Source organism: Apteryx mantelli, chromosome 2 (assembly GCF_036417845.1).
Source record: "Apteryx mantelli isolate bAptMan1 chromosome 2, bAptMan1.hap1, whole genome shotgun sequence".
Lineage (NCBI taxonomy): Eukaryota > Metazoa > Chordata > Aves > Apterygiformes > Apterygidae > Apteryx > Apteryx mantelli.
In genome coordinates, this window is record NC_089979.1 from 159,160,687 (window position 1) to 159,179,636 (window position 18,950).

The 18,950-nt window shown below is 37.3% G+C and overlaps 1 protein-coding gene across 1 annotated transcript in view; it reads left to right on the forward strand.

Moving 5' to 3' along the window:
* Window positions 1-13,821: 13,821 nt before the first annotated feature.
* Window positions 13,822-18,950, forward strand: part of NCAPG2 (non-SMC condensin II complex subunit G2) — a 52,066-nt gene continuing 46,937 nt past the window's right edge. Inside the window, exons 1-2 of the mRNA XM_013952585.2 lie at window positions 13,822-13,966; window positions 18,163-18,354. Of these exons, the coding sequence (XP_013808039.2) occupies window positions 13,892-13,966; window positions 18,163-18,354 (267 nt within the window). The 5' untranslated portion in view covers window positions 13,822-13,891. The remainder of the gene's footprint in view (window positions 13,967-18,162; window positions 18,355-18,950) is intronic.

The window sequence follows — 18,950 nt, forward strand, 5'->3', positions numbered from 1 at the left end:
GTCAGTGTGGTGTTTTTTACACACACATGCACATGCTTTCGCCTCTTCTGCATACCCCTGTCCTAATTTTTAATTTTGCATTTTTATGCTGTTAAAACAGACATATACACTGACTACTCTAACCTAGGTAGCATCACTGTAAGACACGTGGGTAGATTTGGGGGTTCTTTGTTGTTCAATTTAAGTTTTTAAATTTAAATTTTCTCAAAAACAATCAATTGAAAGAATTACCGAAATTATAGTGCTTTACTTTCTTAGAAGATTCTATGAGTTGAAAGTGACATTATATCTTAGAATTCAGTTAATTTTAAACTAACTGGGGGTTATCACATGCAAAAGCTTCAATATCAAAGGTTTTCTTATAATATTTAGTATCAGGATCTCAAAGAATCACAGAACAGTTGAGGCTGTGGAAGGGATCTTTACAGATCATCTAGTCCAAACCCCCTGCTCAAGCAGGGTCACCTACAGCAGGTTGCCCAAGGCCCTGTCCGGAAGACTTTTGAATATCTCCAAGAATGGAGAGTCCCCAGCCTCTCTGGGCAACTTGCACCAGTGCTCTGTCACCCTCACAGGAAAGAAGTTTTTCCTCGTGTTCAGACGGCACTTCCTGTGATTCAGTTTGTGCTTGTTGCCTCGCGTCCTGGCACTGGGCACCACTGAAAAGAGTCTGGCCCCATCCTCGCTACACCCTCCCTTCAGAGGGTCTTCATGCACATGGAAAAGATCCCCCTTAGTCTTCTCTTCTCCAGGCTGAACAGGCCCAGCTCTCTCAGCCTTTTCTCTTATGTGAGGGATGCTCTAGTCCCTTCATCATTTTAGGATGAGTCCACCTTTGCTGGACTTGCTCCAGCAGCTCTGTCTCTCTCTTATACTGGGGAGCCCAGAACTGGACACAACACTCCAGATGTGGCCTCACCAAGGCTGAGCAGAGGGGGAGGATCACCTCCCTCGACCTGCTGGCAATGCTCTTCCTAATGCAACCCAGGATACCATTGGTCTTCTTGGCCACAAGGGCATGATGCTGGCTGGGTCAGCCCCCAACCTGTACTGGTGCATGGGGTTATTCCTCCCCAGGTGCAGGACCCTGCACTTGCCTTTGTTGAACTTCATGAGGTTCCTCTCTGCCCACCTCTCCAGCTTGTCAAGGTCCCTCTGAATGGCAGCACAGCCCTCTGGGGTATCAGCCACTGCTCCCCATTTTGTATCATCAGCAAGCCTGCTGAGGGTGCACTCTGTCCCTTCATCCGGGTCACTGATGAATAAGTGGAACAGGACTGGACCCCGTACTGACCCCTGGGGGATACTGCTAGCTACAGGCCTCCGACTAGACTTTGCACCACTGCTCACAACCCTCTGAGCTCTGCCATTCAGCCAGTTCTCAATCCACCTCGCTGCTCATCTAGCCTGCACTTCCTGAGCTTGCCTATGAGGATGTTATGGGAGACAGTGTTAGAAGCCTTACGGAAGTCAAGGTGGACAACATCCACTGCTCTTCCCTCATCTACCCAGCTAGACATCCCGTTGTAAAAGGCTCTCAGGTTGGTTAAGCATGACTTTCCCTTTGTGAATCCATGCTGACTACTCCTGATCACCTTCTTGTCCTTTATGTGCTTGGAGATGGTATCCAGGATTAGCTGCTCCATCAACTATCTAATTATCCATGGTGCTAATTGTTAATCTTGTTTAGTTGAGAATTGTTTTCCTTAAATTCTCTAGGTCATCAGTTGTTTTATCACACGTTTAGCACATTGCTTCATCTTTCTCAGATAGATAATAACAGTTTTTTCAAACTCTCTTTGTATTGGGATTCCCCTATGCTCCAAATCCCCTAAAATCCTGCAATACTTTTAAACCCAGAATATCAGCACTGCACATTCCGTTCCAAAAGAGGCTTTGCCACTAATTATATAATGTCATTAAATATTTTTTGTCCTATTTCCTACTTTTGTCTTATAAATGTCACCATACTGTTGTTTTTTGACTAACGCTCCATGATTGGATTTTTACACTGAGATGTTTACAGTCATGCTGATTTCTGTGCTGAATAATTTAACATAGAAATATGAAAACTTAGTAGTTTCATCTTTCCTATATGTAGTATTTTTCTTCATCAACACTGATATCATTTTCCATTATGTTGTCCATTGAAATTTCATAAGTCATTTTGCAGATCTTTGCTGTTACTGTGGCTTGAAATATCTCTACATGACTTTGTCATCTACAGTTTTTCCTATCTTGTGTTTTTCCTATCCCTTTTCAGATAATTAGTAATAGAGAATACTAATATGTTCTACTGTTTATTTTTTGCCATAATGAAAACATTTTGTTTACTATTCCTTTATTTCTAGATTCTGGCCAGTTTTTGATTCATGGTAACACTGCACTTTCCTGTGGTTACTTAACTCCTTTCGTGGTGTCATATCAGGAGTTTGTCAGAAGTCTTCTGGAAAGCTGAATAAATTGTCAGCTGAATCTCTCTTCTCTGTTACTTTCCTTACTGTTCTGAAAGGTCATCTTGCCTCCAAATTTCAGACCTATGCCAAAACAGTTTTGCCAATGTTTTCTGACTAGCTGTATTTTTGATAAATGATTTTCAGAAGTTTTATTTATTACCAGTAAAGAACAGTTCTGGGCTTATCTGCTCTAGCTTCTCTGGAATTCAAAATTCTGTAAAGAAGTTGCTTAATTTAGCCTCAGCTCATCTCTATTATAGTGGTCACGTTGTGATTGTGGTCAATACAATATATGCACAGTATAAAAATAAATATGCCATGGCTAACAATCAGTAGTAAGGTGTAAGTAACAAAGACAAGTGGACCATTCAGTCTGCTCCTTCCATTTTGCCTGTTTCACCTATGACAAACTCTTGTACGCATTGATGCCATGTGCTCCTTTTCTCTATTATGTTGCTAATGCGATTCAGATTTTGCTGTTGTGTTGCTGAATAATGCAGTGGGAATGGGAAGAGCACCAGAGTTCAGTCTAAAAATTGCTTATGATTGTCAAAAATATGGCAGGTTATTTTACAAGAGTCTCAGTATTCTGTTAGAGTTTATCCTTCCAGGTAGCAAGGGAAAATGCAGAATTGTCCAAAGGAGTTTGTTGTTAGGACACAGATGATAAAGCAGTAGAATTTGAAGTTTTTTAAATTTATTTTTAAAGTGGTATTATTGCAAACACAGTGGTAGGGAAAGTTAAGATACATAGTTCTGTATGCCACAACATATGAAAAATGCACTTCAATTTCAGCTATGTAAGTTAAAAGTATATGTGCAGTGAAACTTTCATACATGGTACTTAAAGGTTATTTTAGTTGAACCTTGTGTCTGAAGACACTCAGCATTCCATTTTAAAGTGGTCATGAACAGTATGCTTACAATATACCTATTTAATACCAATGTTCAATTACCTTTTTTTAAAAACTGAAAACTACTGTGATATCCAAAACTGAACCACTATTTTTCAAAGGTCAGGTATTTTTCAACTCTTAAAATGAGTTTAAAGTAGATTAAACAATATTTAGTCTCAAATACACAGAGTTATACAGTGCTTTACAATAAATGTGAGATGGAGCAGTTACTGAGGTTTCTGGAAAGCTTACTTCACAATTGAAATTTGAATATATTTCTACCCTTTTTGTAGATGTTTTCAGAAAAAAATTGAGTAAAAAAATTGAGTCTATTAAAAATGTCTAGTTTGTTAATTTTCAATTGGGTTCAGTAAAATAGAGCAGATGAGAAAGTGCTTTTAGAAAAAAATGTTTGGTCTCTGTCCCATGTGCTTAACAGCTTCCAAAAACTGATATTCCTTTCTGAAGTTCATGGCTGTTGTTACTCTAATCCTGTGACCTATGATGACCTATTGCCTTCAACAGGGGAAGGTATCTGGATATGTTTTCCTGTGCTTTGTAGGTTCAGAACATGCACACAGGATGTTCATGAGGCACCTTAATTCTCCTACACTCTCATTTTCATGGTGAAACACATGCGTTTCATTTGTACTTATTTTATTATGGCCTGAAGAGTGTATATAAAAAAGGTGGGAGTGGAGGAATTATTCTGAGTTCTGACTTCCTGACTTTGGCCACTAATGTTTTACAAAAAAATTTGTAGCAGAATTGTATATCATGATGATCACATTTTATTGGAAATAGCACAGGGCTGCCTCTCACCTTCTGCTTAGCTATTTAAATAAAAACTTGCGTTTCTTTAAAGCAAGACAGCAATGTCATTCAATTTTGACAGGACATAAGAAATAACATGAGATCCAAAGATGAAAGAGCCAGTAGTTTTCAAATAATTAATTTTCTTACTTTCTTGATATCTAACCTCAACCTAAACTGATAAGTTAAAAGGTAGTCTCTAAGTCTATGTATTTTTTTATTAAAAGTTGAATCTATAAGAAGAAAATCAAGCTTACTGAGATAGTTAATTACTGTAAGTTCACAATGAATTAAAAATTGCCCAGTACAAATATCAATTACCTTTGGAACTGAATTTGAAACTCAGAGAATTATCTTTTATTTTGAATTATCCGTAATCAAGTCATCAAATCAGTGAAATCAATAACAGGATATCAAGGTTAATAGAGTACCTTGTCACTCTGAAATAGTGGCCCTGGAAAATTAAAGAGGCTACTGCCCAGGCTCCACATGCCAACTAGAGGATTTTGTCCACAGTAGCATTATAGACTGAATTAACTGATCATTCTATATTAGTTTGATTGTGATTTTAAATTGCAATCCTGAAAGAAATTGTATACTTCTTTAGCCTTTAAAATAAGGGGATTGTAAAAGGAACATTCCAACCGCTCTGTATTTGTGATCTTTTTTACTCAAGGATTAAGGGAGGGAGTAAAGATGATAAGCATTACCTCATGTTAGTCTGACAGAATAACAGTTTTAAAAAATGCCTATTTTTTAATTAGTTTTATTAATAACAAAGTAAAATTTCCAGGTACATTGTCTGGTCAGGTTACCCTTTGTGCCTGTCTTTTTGCTCTTTTATTTTCCACCTAACTTTTTTCTTCTTCCTTATTGTATAAACATGAAGAAAAAAGAGGAGGAAAAGTAACAGAATAAAGGGTCTATCATACTGTGATTTTTATATGCTTAGTTGTAAAGAACAATTTTTTTTCTGTCCTGAAAAGGATATTTTCCAGGTAGTCTTTGATAAGCTGCTGTTTACCACTCAGTAAACAGCAATTATTGGAGACAGGCTCAAGTTACGTCTGAAAAGCTATGAAAGCTTGATCTGAGGAAAGAGATATCTGTTAAGTCCAAGTCAAGAAGTTTGTCCCTGACAAACACCTTGGCTGACTAGAGAGGATATACTCCTGGCAGATGGAAGAAACAGCTGTCCAGAGGGTGCAAAATCCATTGATGGATCCAAGCTCTCTGAAGCTGACGGTGATGCTCTCTGTTCATCTGCAGGGAATACCGCTTGCCAGTGACCCACAGTGAATCCAGATTGAGAAGACTACTGCAGATCCATTTCCTCAGATGCTACCAAAGTGAAGCCAACCTGTCCTCCCCTTTTGCTTTCTGGAGTCCTCAGTAGCCATAAACTTTGTATTGAAAAGGACTTAAGGGATAATTTTGACCACTCTTTCTTTTATGATCCAAATAGTAAGAGGTAGAAGCACAGACAAAGCTAGTTGAGATTGCAGCCTTTCACACACAAGCTGTATGTGTCCACGTCCCAGTTAATCACAGCTGTGGTTCTTACCTTGGTGGACAAGTAGCACCTCAGGCTGAGTACAAGAAATGACATATAGAAGCAAGTTGTAAAGTCCCAGCAGACCGCCTTTTTTTTTTTTTTTTTTTTTTTTTTTACACAGTAGAGTTGCTTTCAGTAATAGATTGGACTATATGACCTCCTGAGATCCCTTCCAGCCTGAATTATTCTATGATTCTAGAGTAGATGCACTACAGACTGCTCATGCATTTTTGGGCCTGTGCAGCAGGTCTTCATGTGTGTTTTGCTGCATAACTCCAAACTCTCAGAGATGGACAAGGTAGCAGCTCTGGCTGAGCACAAAAAGGGGCATATGGCAGGAAGTTACAAGCTCTGATAAGTCAGTGTGCGAAAAGTGTTTAGTAATTAGAAATATGCTGATCTGTGTGTGGAACTTGAGTTGCAACATAGATAATGTTAGCAAAGTGACAATTGTCTATAGGTCCTGAATGAAGGTTATGAATTTTACTGGATCATTGAGCTGAGTTCCCTAAAACAAAAAACTGGACACATATTTGATGGTTGTTGCTTCCAATACTGAATTTCCAGTAAGTTTTTTTTAATTCTTCAACTAGATTTGCAAGCTGATATATTATTCTACAAACTTTGAGACGATGACAACTGGGGCTTACCAGGAATTTCACAAAAAATAATAATTTAATAAAGAATATTCTGTAAGACTGTCCTACACAGGCTTCAACACTGGAGAAATATTTCAACTGATAAGCTGAAATACTTGATTCTGTTGCTATCTGTAGGTTTAATATTATCATGTAGCAATGTTTTCAACTTAGAATTGATAAGACCCGTTTATCTGGTTCTGCATGATTCATGAAATGCTCTCTCAGCTCAGGTAAATACGATAACCACTGAACATATGCTCTATCATAAATTTTGACTTGGAACCCAGATGGATAAATCTGAAGTGTGACAAGAGCACTCATCCCAATGAAGAACTCAAACTGTTTCAAACCTTGTCATTCATATAGGTGACAAATGAAATGAAAGATATTGAAAACAAGGTAATGAAAATGGCTATTCATGACTTATTGAATGTTTATAGCAACGCTGGTTCTTTGCATTTTTTTAGGCAAATCATTAAGCTTAATTAGGTGGCAGGTAAAATAAATTGGACTTGAAGGCTTAAACAGTAAGATGAGCTTTCTGAAAAGAGGTATAAATCTTTGAGTTGTGGGCAACTGTTCTAAGACAGCTTTCATTGTGTTTAATGTTCTTTTTCTAGTTATTATTGGAAATGTAAAAACGCTTAGTTTTAAACATTTTAATTTGTTTATAAAATATTTTAGTTTTGCTTTTCTTATCTTTCACAATCAGACTTTTTTGGATTTATCAGAAGTTTTTGGATTTATTCTTATTAGTGCACAATTTTCTTTTTCTGAAGACATCCTTATATTCCACTAGATGGTGGTGTAGACCCTAATGTCAAAAACCTTTTTTGCTGCCTGTTCACTTTGTTTCTTGTACAGTAACAAAGTGATCTGGATCCTCAGCAGTTTTGGAAGTGGAGCATGAAGTAATCCTAGCTTAAAAGCAGTGAACAACTGGCAGTCTTCTCCTTGCACCCCGCTCTCCTCCTCTGCTCTACTGCACAGCTGATACTAACAACACTGAGTTTTGTAATGAAGTTAATAATAATGCCTGTACTCAGTTTGCCAAAATATTTTTATGAAAGCAAGTAGTCGTGACGCATGGGGAAATAAAACAACTGGTTCAATTAATTCTGCGATTTGAAACTTCTGGTAGATCAAGTTCTATTTTGAGTTCACAACAAATTTAGTATGCATCTGTCAGCGATTCTCTTAGGTGTTTCATGCCTTAGATATTTGGCCTATAAAAATTTTTTTTGAGTTGATTGTAGAACTCTCTAGAGGAGGTAGCACAACTTCAGTAAGATTAAGTGCAAAAACTTGAAACCAGTCAGAAGCTGGCAGAAGTCAAATTACAGATCTTAGTAGTTTTAAGACATGAGCAAGGACCTCAGTTTTCACTGGCGTATTTGAAATATTATCATGCTGTAAGTATTTATTTCCACTATTGGTAAAGTAGTTCAAGAATAAAGCTGGAAACTCTAACAACAATGAAATCCATCTGGGAGCAATACAATAAACACAGCGGAAAAAGGATTTTTAAGGGCAAAGACAAAATTCTAACAGAAGAAATACCTCATAAAACAATCTTTTTTTAAGGACACGATCAGAAAATATTTGCCAAATCATATTGTCAAAAGATTCTTGTGATACTAAAAGTGTTTGGTCTACAAAACAGGAATAATTGACAGGTATGTCTAAACTAGGAAACTTGGAGCACTTTCAAGTGTGTGACTCCAGATGCATAGCCTTGCTGCATCCTGGTCTGATAACACACTGACACCCGAGCAAGTATTACGCTCCCTCAATCCCCTGTTTGTTAGCTTATGCACAAAGCGAACTGGGCATGAAGCTTCCAGGAAGAGCATGGTGGGCTTCTGCTAAGTTCCTGAGCTGGATCAGGAACATGGGGAAGACCCATCTCTCAGCCTTGACAAAACCTATGTTAATGTGAGGGAGAAATAAATGCTGGTATATTCACCAACCAATGTAAAAGAGTTTTATAACTATATATACATATATGCATATATATATACACACACACACGTATGCACACACACATATATTTGTATATATGAGAAACTATAGTCATATATATGTGTATGTATGTGTGCATGTGTAAATATATATATAGAGAGAGAGGAGCAAATCATGCCATTCTGATATGTGTACAATGTATTCATGTTTTATACTAGATAGATGGAACAGTGATCATCTCCTGTCTGAGGGATGTCTATCACGATAAAGCCTCTAGAAGTGTTTTTAATAACTGTATTTATATACTTTATAAACAATTCTTCTCTTTATCCATAAAGCCTAAAATAGAACGAGGGTTGAAAGGAGACAAAACACTTCAGTGAGCTGTAAATTGCTAATGATTCGCACTGTTAAAATCAATAGGATTGAAGTAATTTAGACACAGCAGATGTGAATGTAGCCTTTTACATCTGAAAAAAATTGACAAACTAGTGTTATAAATTTACTCATTGATACATAATATTCTGAAAGATGCTCATGATTTTATACTAGAAAATGTTTGTTGTAGTTATAATGAAAAAAGTGATACTGCTTGTTTGAAATATTCCATTAAGTTATTTTGTACACAACAAGTTTTCATGGATTATATTTACAGTAGAACGAATTTAAGTGTGCAAGTGTTACGTAATGATCATTTCTTTTTGTTGGCATTTTACGGCATTTCAGAAATCTCATTTTCATTTGCATGGCACTAATAGTTAGCAGAGTAAGATTACTGTGATTTGTAACACCATCTACAAGGAAAGAAGTCTAAAAGTAAGAGCTTCAACAAAGTTGCACTGAAATTCATCTTGGTGGGAAAAGACACCCAGCAGTACCAGTTAATTCCCACAGGGTGGCAGTTCAGTACCTCAATAGCATCTAGAGCTACTCAAGCGAGTAGCTATTCAGAAAAGCTTTTGCCTTGCCTGTGAGCATTTTATTTCCTTATTTTTTTTGTCAGAGTTAACATGGACTTTTTTTTTTCTTCTGTAGTCAATGTTTTTTTTTCCTATTTAATCTCTTAAACTCTAAAATTGTTTTGTGTTAATATTAATAATTTAAGGGAAGTGAGCAGTTTCAAAGTCTAATCACACCACCATCGAAACCTGTCAGTTGCCTCTGAATAAAGGATGGCATGATTGGCAGTATTACCTTCAGGCAAGGGGAGATCTGGAGAAGTGGAAGAGTGTGAAACGTCATCTCTCTCCCATGCTGTTCAGATTATTTATCAAAGTATGTGAAGATGAAAAAAAATCAAGGGAAATGAATGCATGTAAATTATTAACAGCCTGCCTCAGAGGATGAGCAGATTTTGTGGATACTGTATTAACTATAATAAATTATATTATATATTCAAAAGAAAAGAAATAGGAGTAACAATTCTAAAAGGTTAGTATATAATGCATACAATAGTTTCATCAGAAACTGTTATCTAGAAAGTAACACTGTAAATAGGAAATAAAAATAATATAAATGTCAAGAAAGCACCTTGACACTCAGGGAGTAACTTGTTTATTTTTACAAGGATTTATAATGTTGAATCATACAGGTTAAAATAAAATATTTGATATAGTCCAAACTATGAGATTCTTGTGAAAGACATTTGTAATTGAGATCTCTTATACAGGCCACTGACAAGAAAAAAGACTAGTTTATGATGAAGCAGTAGTACAAAAGCAAATCTTTATTTGCTGTTGCTCAGCAACCATGTGTGGAGGGCCCATTTTTCATTTTTGCTTTAACTTGACTTGACAGGAAAATGATAATAAATATGAGATTATTATCAAAGGGTATAGATTATTTTGAACAGATAAACAGACATGTCAAAAAGAGGCATGTAATTTAGTAGCTCTTGAAAGGGAAAATATTAGGGAAACTGAAAATAGGATCATAGCTTCATTACGAGCTTATAGTTCATACACAGTTCTTCCGACCCTCCTCCCCAAACCAAAAAGAACCCTACCAAACTCTATTCTGAGTCTCTGGTTTCTCTACATGGTTCTTTAAAATGAATCTTTCAGTGTTACTCAGCCTGTTGTTATCTGTGTCAACTTTTAGTTTCAATAATATGAAAGATTCATTCTGTGGTTGCTATGCAACACAAATCATAAGCTAAAATATGTTTTAGTTCGTTTGCTAAATGGATATGTGCCCGACTAAATAAATAGTAACCAGGTGACTAATGTAGCATCTAATTAAAGGACTAATCAAGGTATTAATTAAATATTCAGTCCACACAAGAGAATGATAAACAAATCCATCAGTTCAGTTCTAAAATGTCAAAGATTTTTAATATATGCAAAAAGGGTAGATATTAGCACAACAAATATCAGTTTTCATAGTTTTTATTTACTTTTACTATTGCACAAGTATGGTGATTGCTCCTACAACTCATTTCAAGCAAACTGTTTCATGGCCTTTGCATTTAGATGATTACCTAACTTTAAAAAATAAATAAATAAATAAAAGGGCAGGTCCATTGGATCTGAAATAACCCTAACCTTTGATCCTTTTTTCCTCTGGAGCAGCAAAATGCTCCTTTGACCTGGGGGGCTGTTTCTGGAAGTCAATGCTGGCTGGCTGTCATGGTGTGGGTATTAGGGTTGGAGGACAGACACTGTTTCAGGTGACTGTCCCAGGACCTCTCTCTCCTGGCACCTTTCTCTGTGGCAGCCAGTAGGTAGATGTTGGCAATTTGCTGGACTGCCTTTTCCACACTTCAAAGGAGACAAGCTTTTGTTTAGCTGAGAATATGACTGATAATGGGGAGAGATAGGTGTTTGTTTAGATTTGGGAGAAGAGAAGGGGTAGCACTGAATTGTCAGCGCGCAGAAGACAGGCTATGATGTTCAAATTAGTTTCCTGGCTGCTAATTCCTTCTGCCAGACTGTCCCTTCCTTGAGTAATGACCATCTTAACTAAAAATTGCCAATAGTGTAACGCACTTCCCAATTGGTGCTTACAGTAATTTTTATCTGGCAAATAATTTCTTTATCTGGCAAAGAAGTTTTCTTTTAAAACCCAATGATTTCAAAAGTTTCACAGACATTCTAAATCATTCTGCTAATGATTTAGGAATTGAAACAGCATTTCTCTTTGTTTTCAGTAACATTAGTCATCTGTTACACATGTTTTTGAAGCAATGCAGAATAGCATTAATTATACAGGATAAGCATAAAATAAACTTTATTTTTCATCCTATAGTTTTGAAAGTATGTAAAAAAAGCAGTTAAATAGTTTACTCAGAAAACTTTAAAAATTAAAACAGGAAAAGTCTTTAAGTTAAACAAATATGGGAGAAAATGTTACTGTTCTAGTTTCGAGATGTAGCAAGATTAAAAAAGATTCCATATCAAAAATAAAAATATTACTGAAAAACATAACTATTTCTTTTAAAAAGAGTGACTTTCTACATACAGTATTCTTAATTAAATGGAATCTGAATCAGATTTTGCTTTTAAAATTACACTCTGGAAAAGTTCAATCAGATGTGAATTTTTATAGAAATCATTGATTTTCTTTTTTGTTGGTATAGCAAAGCAGCATATACTGTACTACAAACATACACTGAAAATAAACAATTTCAGTCAAGCACCTAATTCTTCAGAACAGCTAACAACACTGGGAAATATCGAAAAATATAATGCTATTGGGAATACAAAATTGAAAGATATAAATTAAGCCCTTAACAAGACAAAGTGACTACTTTTAGTTTGCAGAGGAGCTCAGACAAGTGAGACAGGGAATATTACAGAATGTGAAAGCTGTTCAGGCTTAACTCAAGGAGCTGAGTCCAACTACTTCTGCTCACTGCAAAGTAGGTTTGAAAAGAAACAAAAAGCAGCTATTTCCAGATAGATTAAAAAAATGTAAAGATTTGTCAGAGTGGAAGTATCATCCAGCCTATATACTATCCCATAAACTCTGCTGGCTGGCCTGCTTAGCTTTTTGTTGCTTTGGACGATGAGTGCGTTCACCGTGACTGAGATAAAAAGCGCAGCTGTCAACACTAGCTGTTAGGAACATTTTTGGAGAAAAAGTCAATGTAATGAACTGGATGCTGAGGTCTTTCTGAGTAAACGGCACATATTTTGGTAAGAATACTGTGTCACTGCCACCTGAGATCTATGGAAGAAGGCCTGCTGTTTCTTAAGCATATAAATGAATTTAATTAAACTTGTCTTATCCTATTTTGAAGGGGACGAGAATTATGAGATGGCTACAGGAAGACAACAGCAAGCTCCTATGTAGATTTATACCCTGTCAGCTACTTCACAGGAACGGATTTGACGCTCCTTCGGCGCAGGATGGGGAGGAGAAGCAGCCGCCCCCCACGGCTGCCCGGGCCGTGACGGTGCCCGGACTAACGGCTGCGCCGGTGCGCGAGGCCGTGGGGGGGAGGGGGGGGGCGGGCGCAGCCACGCCCTTCCCCACCGCGGCGGAGGGGCCCGGCCCAGCCCTGCGCACGCGCCGCGTCGCGCCCCGCCCACGGCCGGCGCGCGCCAGCGCCCCCGCCCGCTCGCAGTGGAGTTGCGAGAGAGAGGCAAAGCGGGGGGGGGGGGGGGGAGGCTCTCGCGAGACGGGAGCGGCGCGCGCTCGCCTGCGCCCAACGGCTGCCGCGGGAGAATTCGAAACCGCCGGGAGAGCGCGCGGCGGCGGCGGCCGGGCCTCTGTGTGAGCGCGGCAGCGGGCGGGCCGAGGAGGGCTGAGCGAGGCGCTGTCTCGTCTCCGAACAACCCCCGGGGCCGGTGCCTCTTCCGGCCCTGGGGAGAGGCGCGTTGATGGCGGGGCGGTGGTACGGACGCGAGTTTTCTTGGGCGACACCGCCGCGGTACTCGAGCTACTCTCCTTTGCTTCGCTGCATTTAAATAGTGAGGTCGCCTTTTTTTTGTTTTCCTTCTGTGTTAACAGCCAAAGGTTTTTGGAAACGTAACCTGTCGATCCATGAGGATTTCTTCCTGTAAGAGTGCCAGGTAAGCGGCCCTTGAAACTTGCTAGAGGCCTCCTCTCACGTTCGGGGCGTACAGCGGTCTGTGGGGCCGTGCACTGAACCCGGCGGTTACCTGGCAAAAAGTAAATTACTGGTTAATTTGGATCAGTTCCCTGTATTAGCATCATGCCTGACAAGACAGAGGAGGAGAGAACCTTGTGCTGCCTATCAGTGCTTGTCATATAAGTAAATGCTGCTGCCTGGAATGATGGCTAGCTAAATAGGGATGTGTGTTGGAAAAGTTATTCTTGTTAAAAGTAAAAGCATCGATTAAAAAATCTGCTTTTAAGACTTTCCTATTTAATAAATAAAGGAATTAAATACTGTACATACAAATACTGTGGTCTCATGCAGCTATGAATCTAAACACTGTAAATCAGGTTGAGGGGAGAAAGAGTGTCTTATAATGATTTGGATGAAAACTGTGTGTTCATACATTCTCATTGGGTCCAAGAATTACCTTATTTTGAGATGCAATACTTTTCTCTAGTTTTTTTTTCTTTTAGGTTTATAACACAAGGAAAAGAAAGACCATAATGAAGCGTGAAGCATTTTTACAAGCTGTGTCCAAGGACTCAATTGAAGACTTCTTGCGTTTTACTCGGATTCCTGTAAGTAAGCCATGGTACATGTGCATGACTAACAAAATCTTAAGTCTATTAATAGTGCACAAACTTCTTGTGTCAGAGGAGCAGAAAACTTTTCTCTGATACTTCTGTATGTGCTAGAATAATAGCACGTATGCAGAAATAATAGCACTGTTGAAGAAAATAAATCCAAATGGCACTTAATGGAGCATAGCTGAAAAAGTTGTGGAATCTGAAATTTTTTTGTATGTTACAAAGCAGCTAATTTTTTAATACTTGATTGTTGTATATAGTTTGCAGTTTTAAAATAATGATTAATGCATCAATAATACTAAAAAAATTCTTCTGATACTGATAAAGTTTTATTTTTTAAATGTTGACCTATAAAAAAGAAAGTTTGTTGCTGTATAATCAATGGGAGCTAATATACAGACATAGCAAAGGCATGTTTCAGTAGCATTTGTTCATTGATTTGGTAGTTTAGGCTGTCTACTTCTTTAGTCAATATTCAATTGTATTTAATAGTGCTTTCTACCAGTGAATGTTCTAGAGGTGTAATAGTGAGTGATAATTGCTCTCTCTAAATGTAGTATGGAGAGAAGCAGGGAGAGGAACAAAATAAACCCACTGAAATCTACTAATTAAAAATTCATTCTCCCTTTGTGTATGTAATATTGCATAATAATCAAATAATAATTTGCACTGTGATATTTTCCACTAAATTTCAATCTGGTATTAAGACATGCTAGTTCTCCTGAACATCTCTTGCTAACCTGAATAGATGATACTGTCACATTTGTTTCTTAAGCTTTCTCTCTAGCAGCCTCTCTATTCTGTTATATAAAACGCATATATTATGAAGAGGGGATCTTGAAGTTTTTTCTGCTTTACTGTCTGTGTATATTGAAAGCCAAAGATATACATGTTTTTTTAAGACTTAGTTTTAATTCCACAACTTCAAAGGCTTTATCAGATAATGTCTCTCTTTGCTTTTTTACTCTGAGGAAACTTTTTCTAATGCTGTTTCACTTGTCATTGTTTTGCCAACATCCCTATCTATCTACCTTTTATCATCCTCTTTTAGATATTAATAAAGATTTATACGTTATTTTATTATTAATACTTTAATTCAGTCTCAACTAATATAATTTGTTTTTGTTTTTTCCTGATCTAACCAGTATTTTTCCTAATATTCCCTTTGTCAGGATAAAGTAATACAGTTGAACTCCATGTCCACAGGGGCACAAATTAATTTACTAATGTAGTATAATACAAAACCTATCATGTCTACAGTAGGTATCATGCACCACATAATAAACTTAGAATTGTTTGTCTCCCAAACATTGTTCCGAGTCTTTTTGTCCAAGTATTTTGCGAGCTTTTCAATTGCACTCCTATGTGTAACTCTAGATGACAACTTTATTAACGGATTGCCATTGCTTGAAATCTCCTTCCCATTATTTTCCCATTTCTCCCTAAATCACTTTGAAAAGAAATTTTTCTGTTTAGGATACATAGGATACTTGCTAAGTTTTCTTGTTGATGGTCATGTTGTTTCTGCCTTCTCCATCCACTGACCTATCTTGACATACCTCTTGGTCTGTTCAGATTAAAAATTGCTTTCCCATCCCCATATCTTGAAGAACAATACGATGTGTACATCATTATTTTTTCATCACCAATTCACAAGAGCTGTCTTGCAAGGGTATGCAGCTGTCTATTGCTTGTGAAACTGAATTGCTTTGCCAAAAGAAAGACAGCCCTGTAGTATTTTTAGGAATAAACTAATTGACTTGTCCATTTTGCCACAGTTTGCTAGCCTGTATCCATTTTGCTTGTAGGCTACAGTTCCAATCCCATAACCCTAACCCTTACCAATGTTTCTGGAAACTGATTATCACCAGCTGTAAAGAGTATATTGATTAAAACTGTCTTCATTCCTTCATGGTATAAGAGCACAGGAGTATCCAGATTACTTTTTGATTGTCTAATAGACCACAGGTGTCTTATTCATTTCCTCTCCAAACTTTCAATGGAGAAGGGTGTTATAACCATGTCTCATCTTAGGAGTGAACACCTTCCTTAAATAATTTTTAAATAATTGACTTCCTTTCTGGAGGAGGCTATGGTGGTATATTCTGTTCTTTAGAAGTCAATGTGTAGGTATGAAAAGAAAGAGAAAGAATTTTTAGAGCCTTGCTGCTTTCCTTGCTTTTCATATTGTATTTATGTCCTACTTATTCTACCTATTTTGTGCTCTAGCCTCAGAATTTGCCTTTTTTTTACTTTTTTTTCAAGTTTTCTTCTTAGCATTGCTACTTTTTCAACGTCTCTCATTCCTCCCTCCTTTTAATCTTCCTTTTCCCTCCTCTCATTGTTTTATTTGATTCAAATCTTCTAAAATTCTAGGGATTTGCTGCTTTCCCTTTGTTTGCTTTGGGCTTCTTCCTTTTGTTTTTAAAAGGTTGCTATTATATATTATGGTACTGCTTCTCAAAATATTTATGAAATGCTGTTAAATTTTCCACTAAATCCTCTTCCAATCCAAGAAAATACGATATTTCTTAGCCATATATTTGATTCACATTTTCTTTTCTATCATTCAATGACATCCTTTTCCCTAATAGGTTTTGGAATAATTCTACTTCATTTCATCCCAAGGAAAGATCAGAAAGCTCTAGTCTTATTATGAATACATTCTTTTTGTTCAAAACAGTACAATCTTAATATCCTGTCTTTTGGGTTTGTTCAAGTAGAGGCCTGCAGAACTCCCTGTGCAGCCTTTGGTTTATTGTATCTGTTTCCAGCTGTAGAATGGAATAGGAGTTCTGCTATAAATATGTAACAGGATCTTTCTTCTCTTACCCTTCTGGGAACCTTCTAACACTAACTGCTGCTTTTTTTGTTATTTTCTATTTTTTTTTCCCTTCAACTCTTTTCTTTTTGAGTCTTACTTTTTAATGCATTTGCGAACTAAAATATTTTTATTTCAAGATCATGAACCTCTTTCTTACAAAATGTTTTTAATCGTATGGACCTTGACTTCACTGTTGCAAGCTGCATCTCAGAAATTATCAGTACCTCTTGATTTTTGTCTGTTTTTCCTTCTACTCTGTTTTTCCCTCTGCACGTTCCCTTTCTTAGCAGGTTAGCCTTCCTTGATGCTGATAGGCCCTCCACATCTGAGTTACATTCTCCTAGCAAGGGTCTTCTGAGGAAATAGTTCAGACTGGTCTCTTGGTGAAATGGATATTCCACATAAACCAAGGCAGTTCCTTTATTAATTAAATGTGTCAAAGATGGCATTCCTCTTGGAGCTCTAGTTTCAAGGATATATGACCACTTAAGAAAGGTTGCCTGTATGTATGATTAGAAGGGAAAGTATATTTAAGGATGTTAGCAGAAATTGTATATATGACAGAGGAGCCTCCATCCTGAAGACTCTTGTAGTTCAACAAAAGTGCCTTCTGCACTGACTGCACCTACATGGATAAAGATGATTGTTTAACGTGGTGCCCACTGCCTCAGCTGACCAAATTGCAAGGTCCTCTCTTAAAGAGACTAACAGTACGTCAGGGTCCCCCAGATCTAGCTTTCCATTAAGTAGAGCTTAAGAGGAGAGTATGGAGCTAATGTGCTCAGGAGTTTGTCTTGATAGAGAAGCTTTAAAATAGTACAGCATACAGAGCACTGCTCTATGCAGATTCTACTCAGAGATCTGCAGTACTGTCCCCATGGCTATACTGAATACTATTTTTCTAGTCTTTGCATTAGGATTTTATTTCAACAGCCATCATGAACTTAGATATAAGATACCAAAGCTGGAATCAGGGAATTTTAATTCCATGCAGTTCTTAGCTCCTTAGCTAAGAATACAAAATTGCCTCCATCAGGAAGGAAGTATTGGGAACACGAGACAGAATTTGATGTCACAGGGACATGGTTTACGTTCAATAATGTTACTATCAAGGGTTAAAGACTTTAGTCTTAACAGGGCTATTGTAGTTTCCTGATAACAATTAATTCCTGTTAACAAACAGGAATTTCTCATGCTGCCTTTTAAAGAAATACAACTTCTAAGTTGTACTTTATTACTGCAAAGGAATGGCAAGTAATCCTTAATCTCAAGGAAGATGTTAATTTTAGGAAATATGATCATGAAATATTAGCCACTATGCTGTTGCAGAATTGTGGTGTAATGCCTTATGACCACTTCACAGAAAAATACATTTGATCCTTTCGACTTGAATGAACTACTTCAAGAACTGCCAAAAAAACAAAAAGAAATACTATGGGAGAGGCTGACACATCTGTTGACGCAGATTTTGATGGAGAACACTGTGGAAACATGGCAGAGGGCTGAAGATGATGAAAGTAATGATGATATGGAAGTTGAGATAATTCCAGAAACGGTAAAAATCTTCTAAAATAAAAATATGACAAGTGTTTTGTATTCACCTAGGAAATTAAATGGAATAACTTTATAGCATTTGAAAACATTCAAGGGTTATTTAACAAGGTCAGTTCTAAATATCTTTTCCCTGCCAATTCATAACTGACTTCTTAAACGTTATGCTTGGGTCAAGCTGAGGTTATGATCAGACTATACAATAAAAGATTAGATTTTCTGGTAATTTTAAAAATGAAAGGTGGGACTTAGTTTTGTCACTGCACTTGGGTGGGCTTTTTGCTTGTGTTGAATTACTCAATAACCAAATGTTCATCTCGGATGTGCCTTAAATATCTGGCATACACTATAAGAAACGCTAAAAGCAGTCAAGAACACTAGTGTGTTTTTGATTTCGCTACCTCTTTTAGTATGTCAGTTTATTGAACAAAACGAAGATTGTGAGATCTAGATCCCTCCCCCAAATTATATTTAGCTTGTTCAAAATCTCCATGGCTCAGATCCTAGTACACTGGCTTCTGCACTGTAGTCCATGAATTCTTGAGAATACCAGGGAAAAAGTTTAATTTGGGAAGAAAACTGGCTGTGGGGAAATCGTTA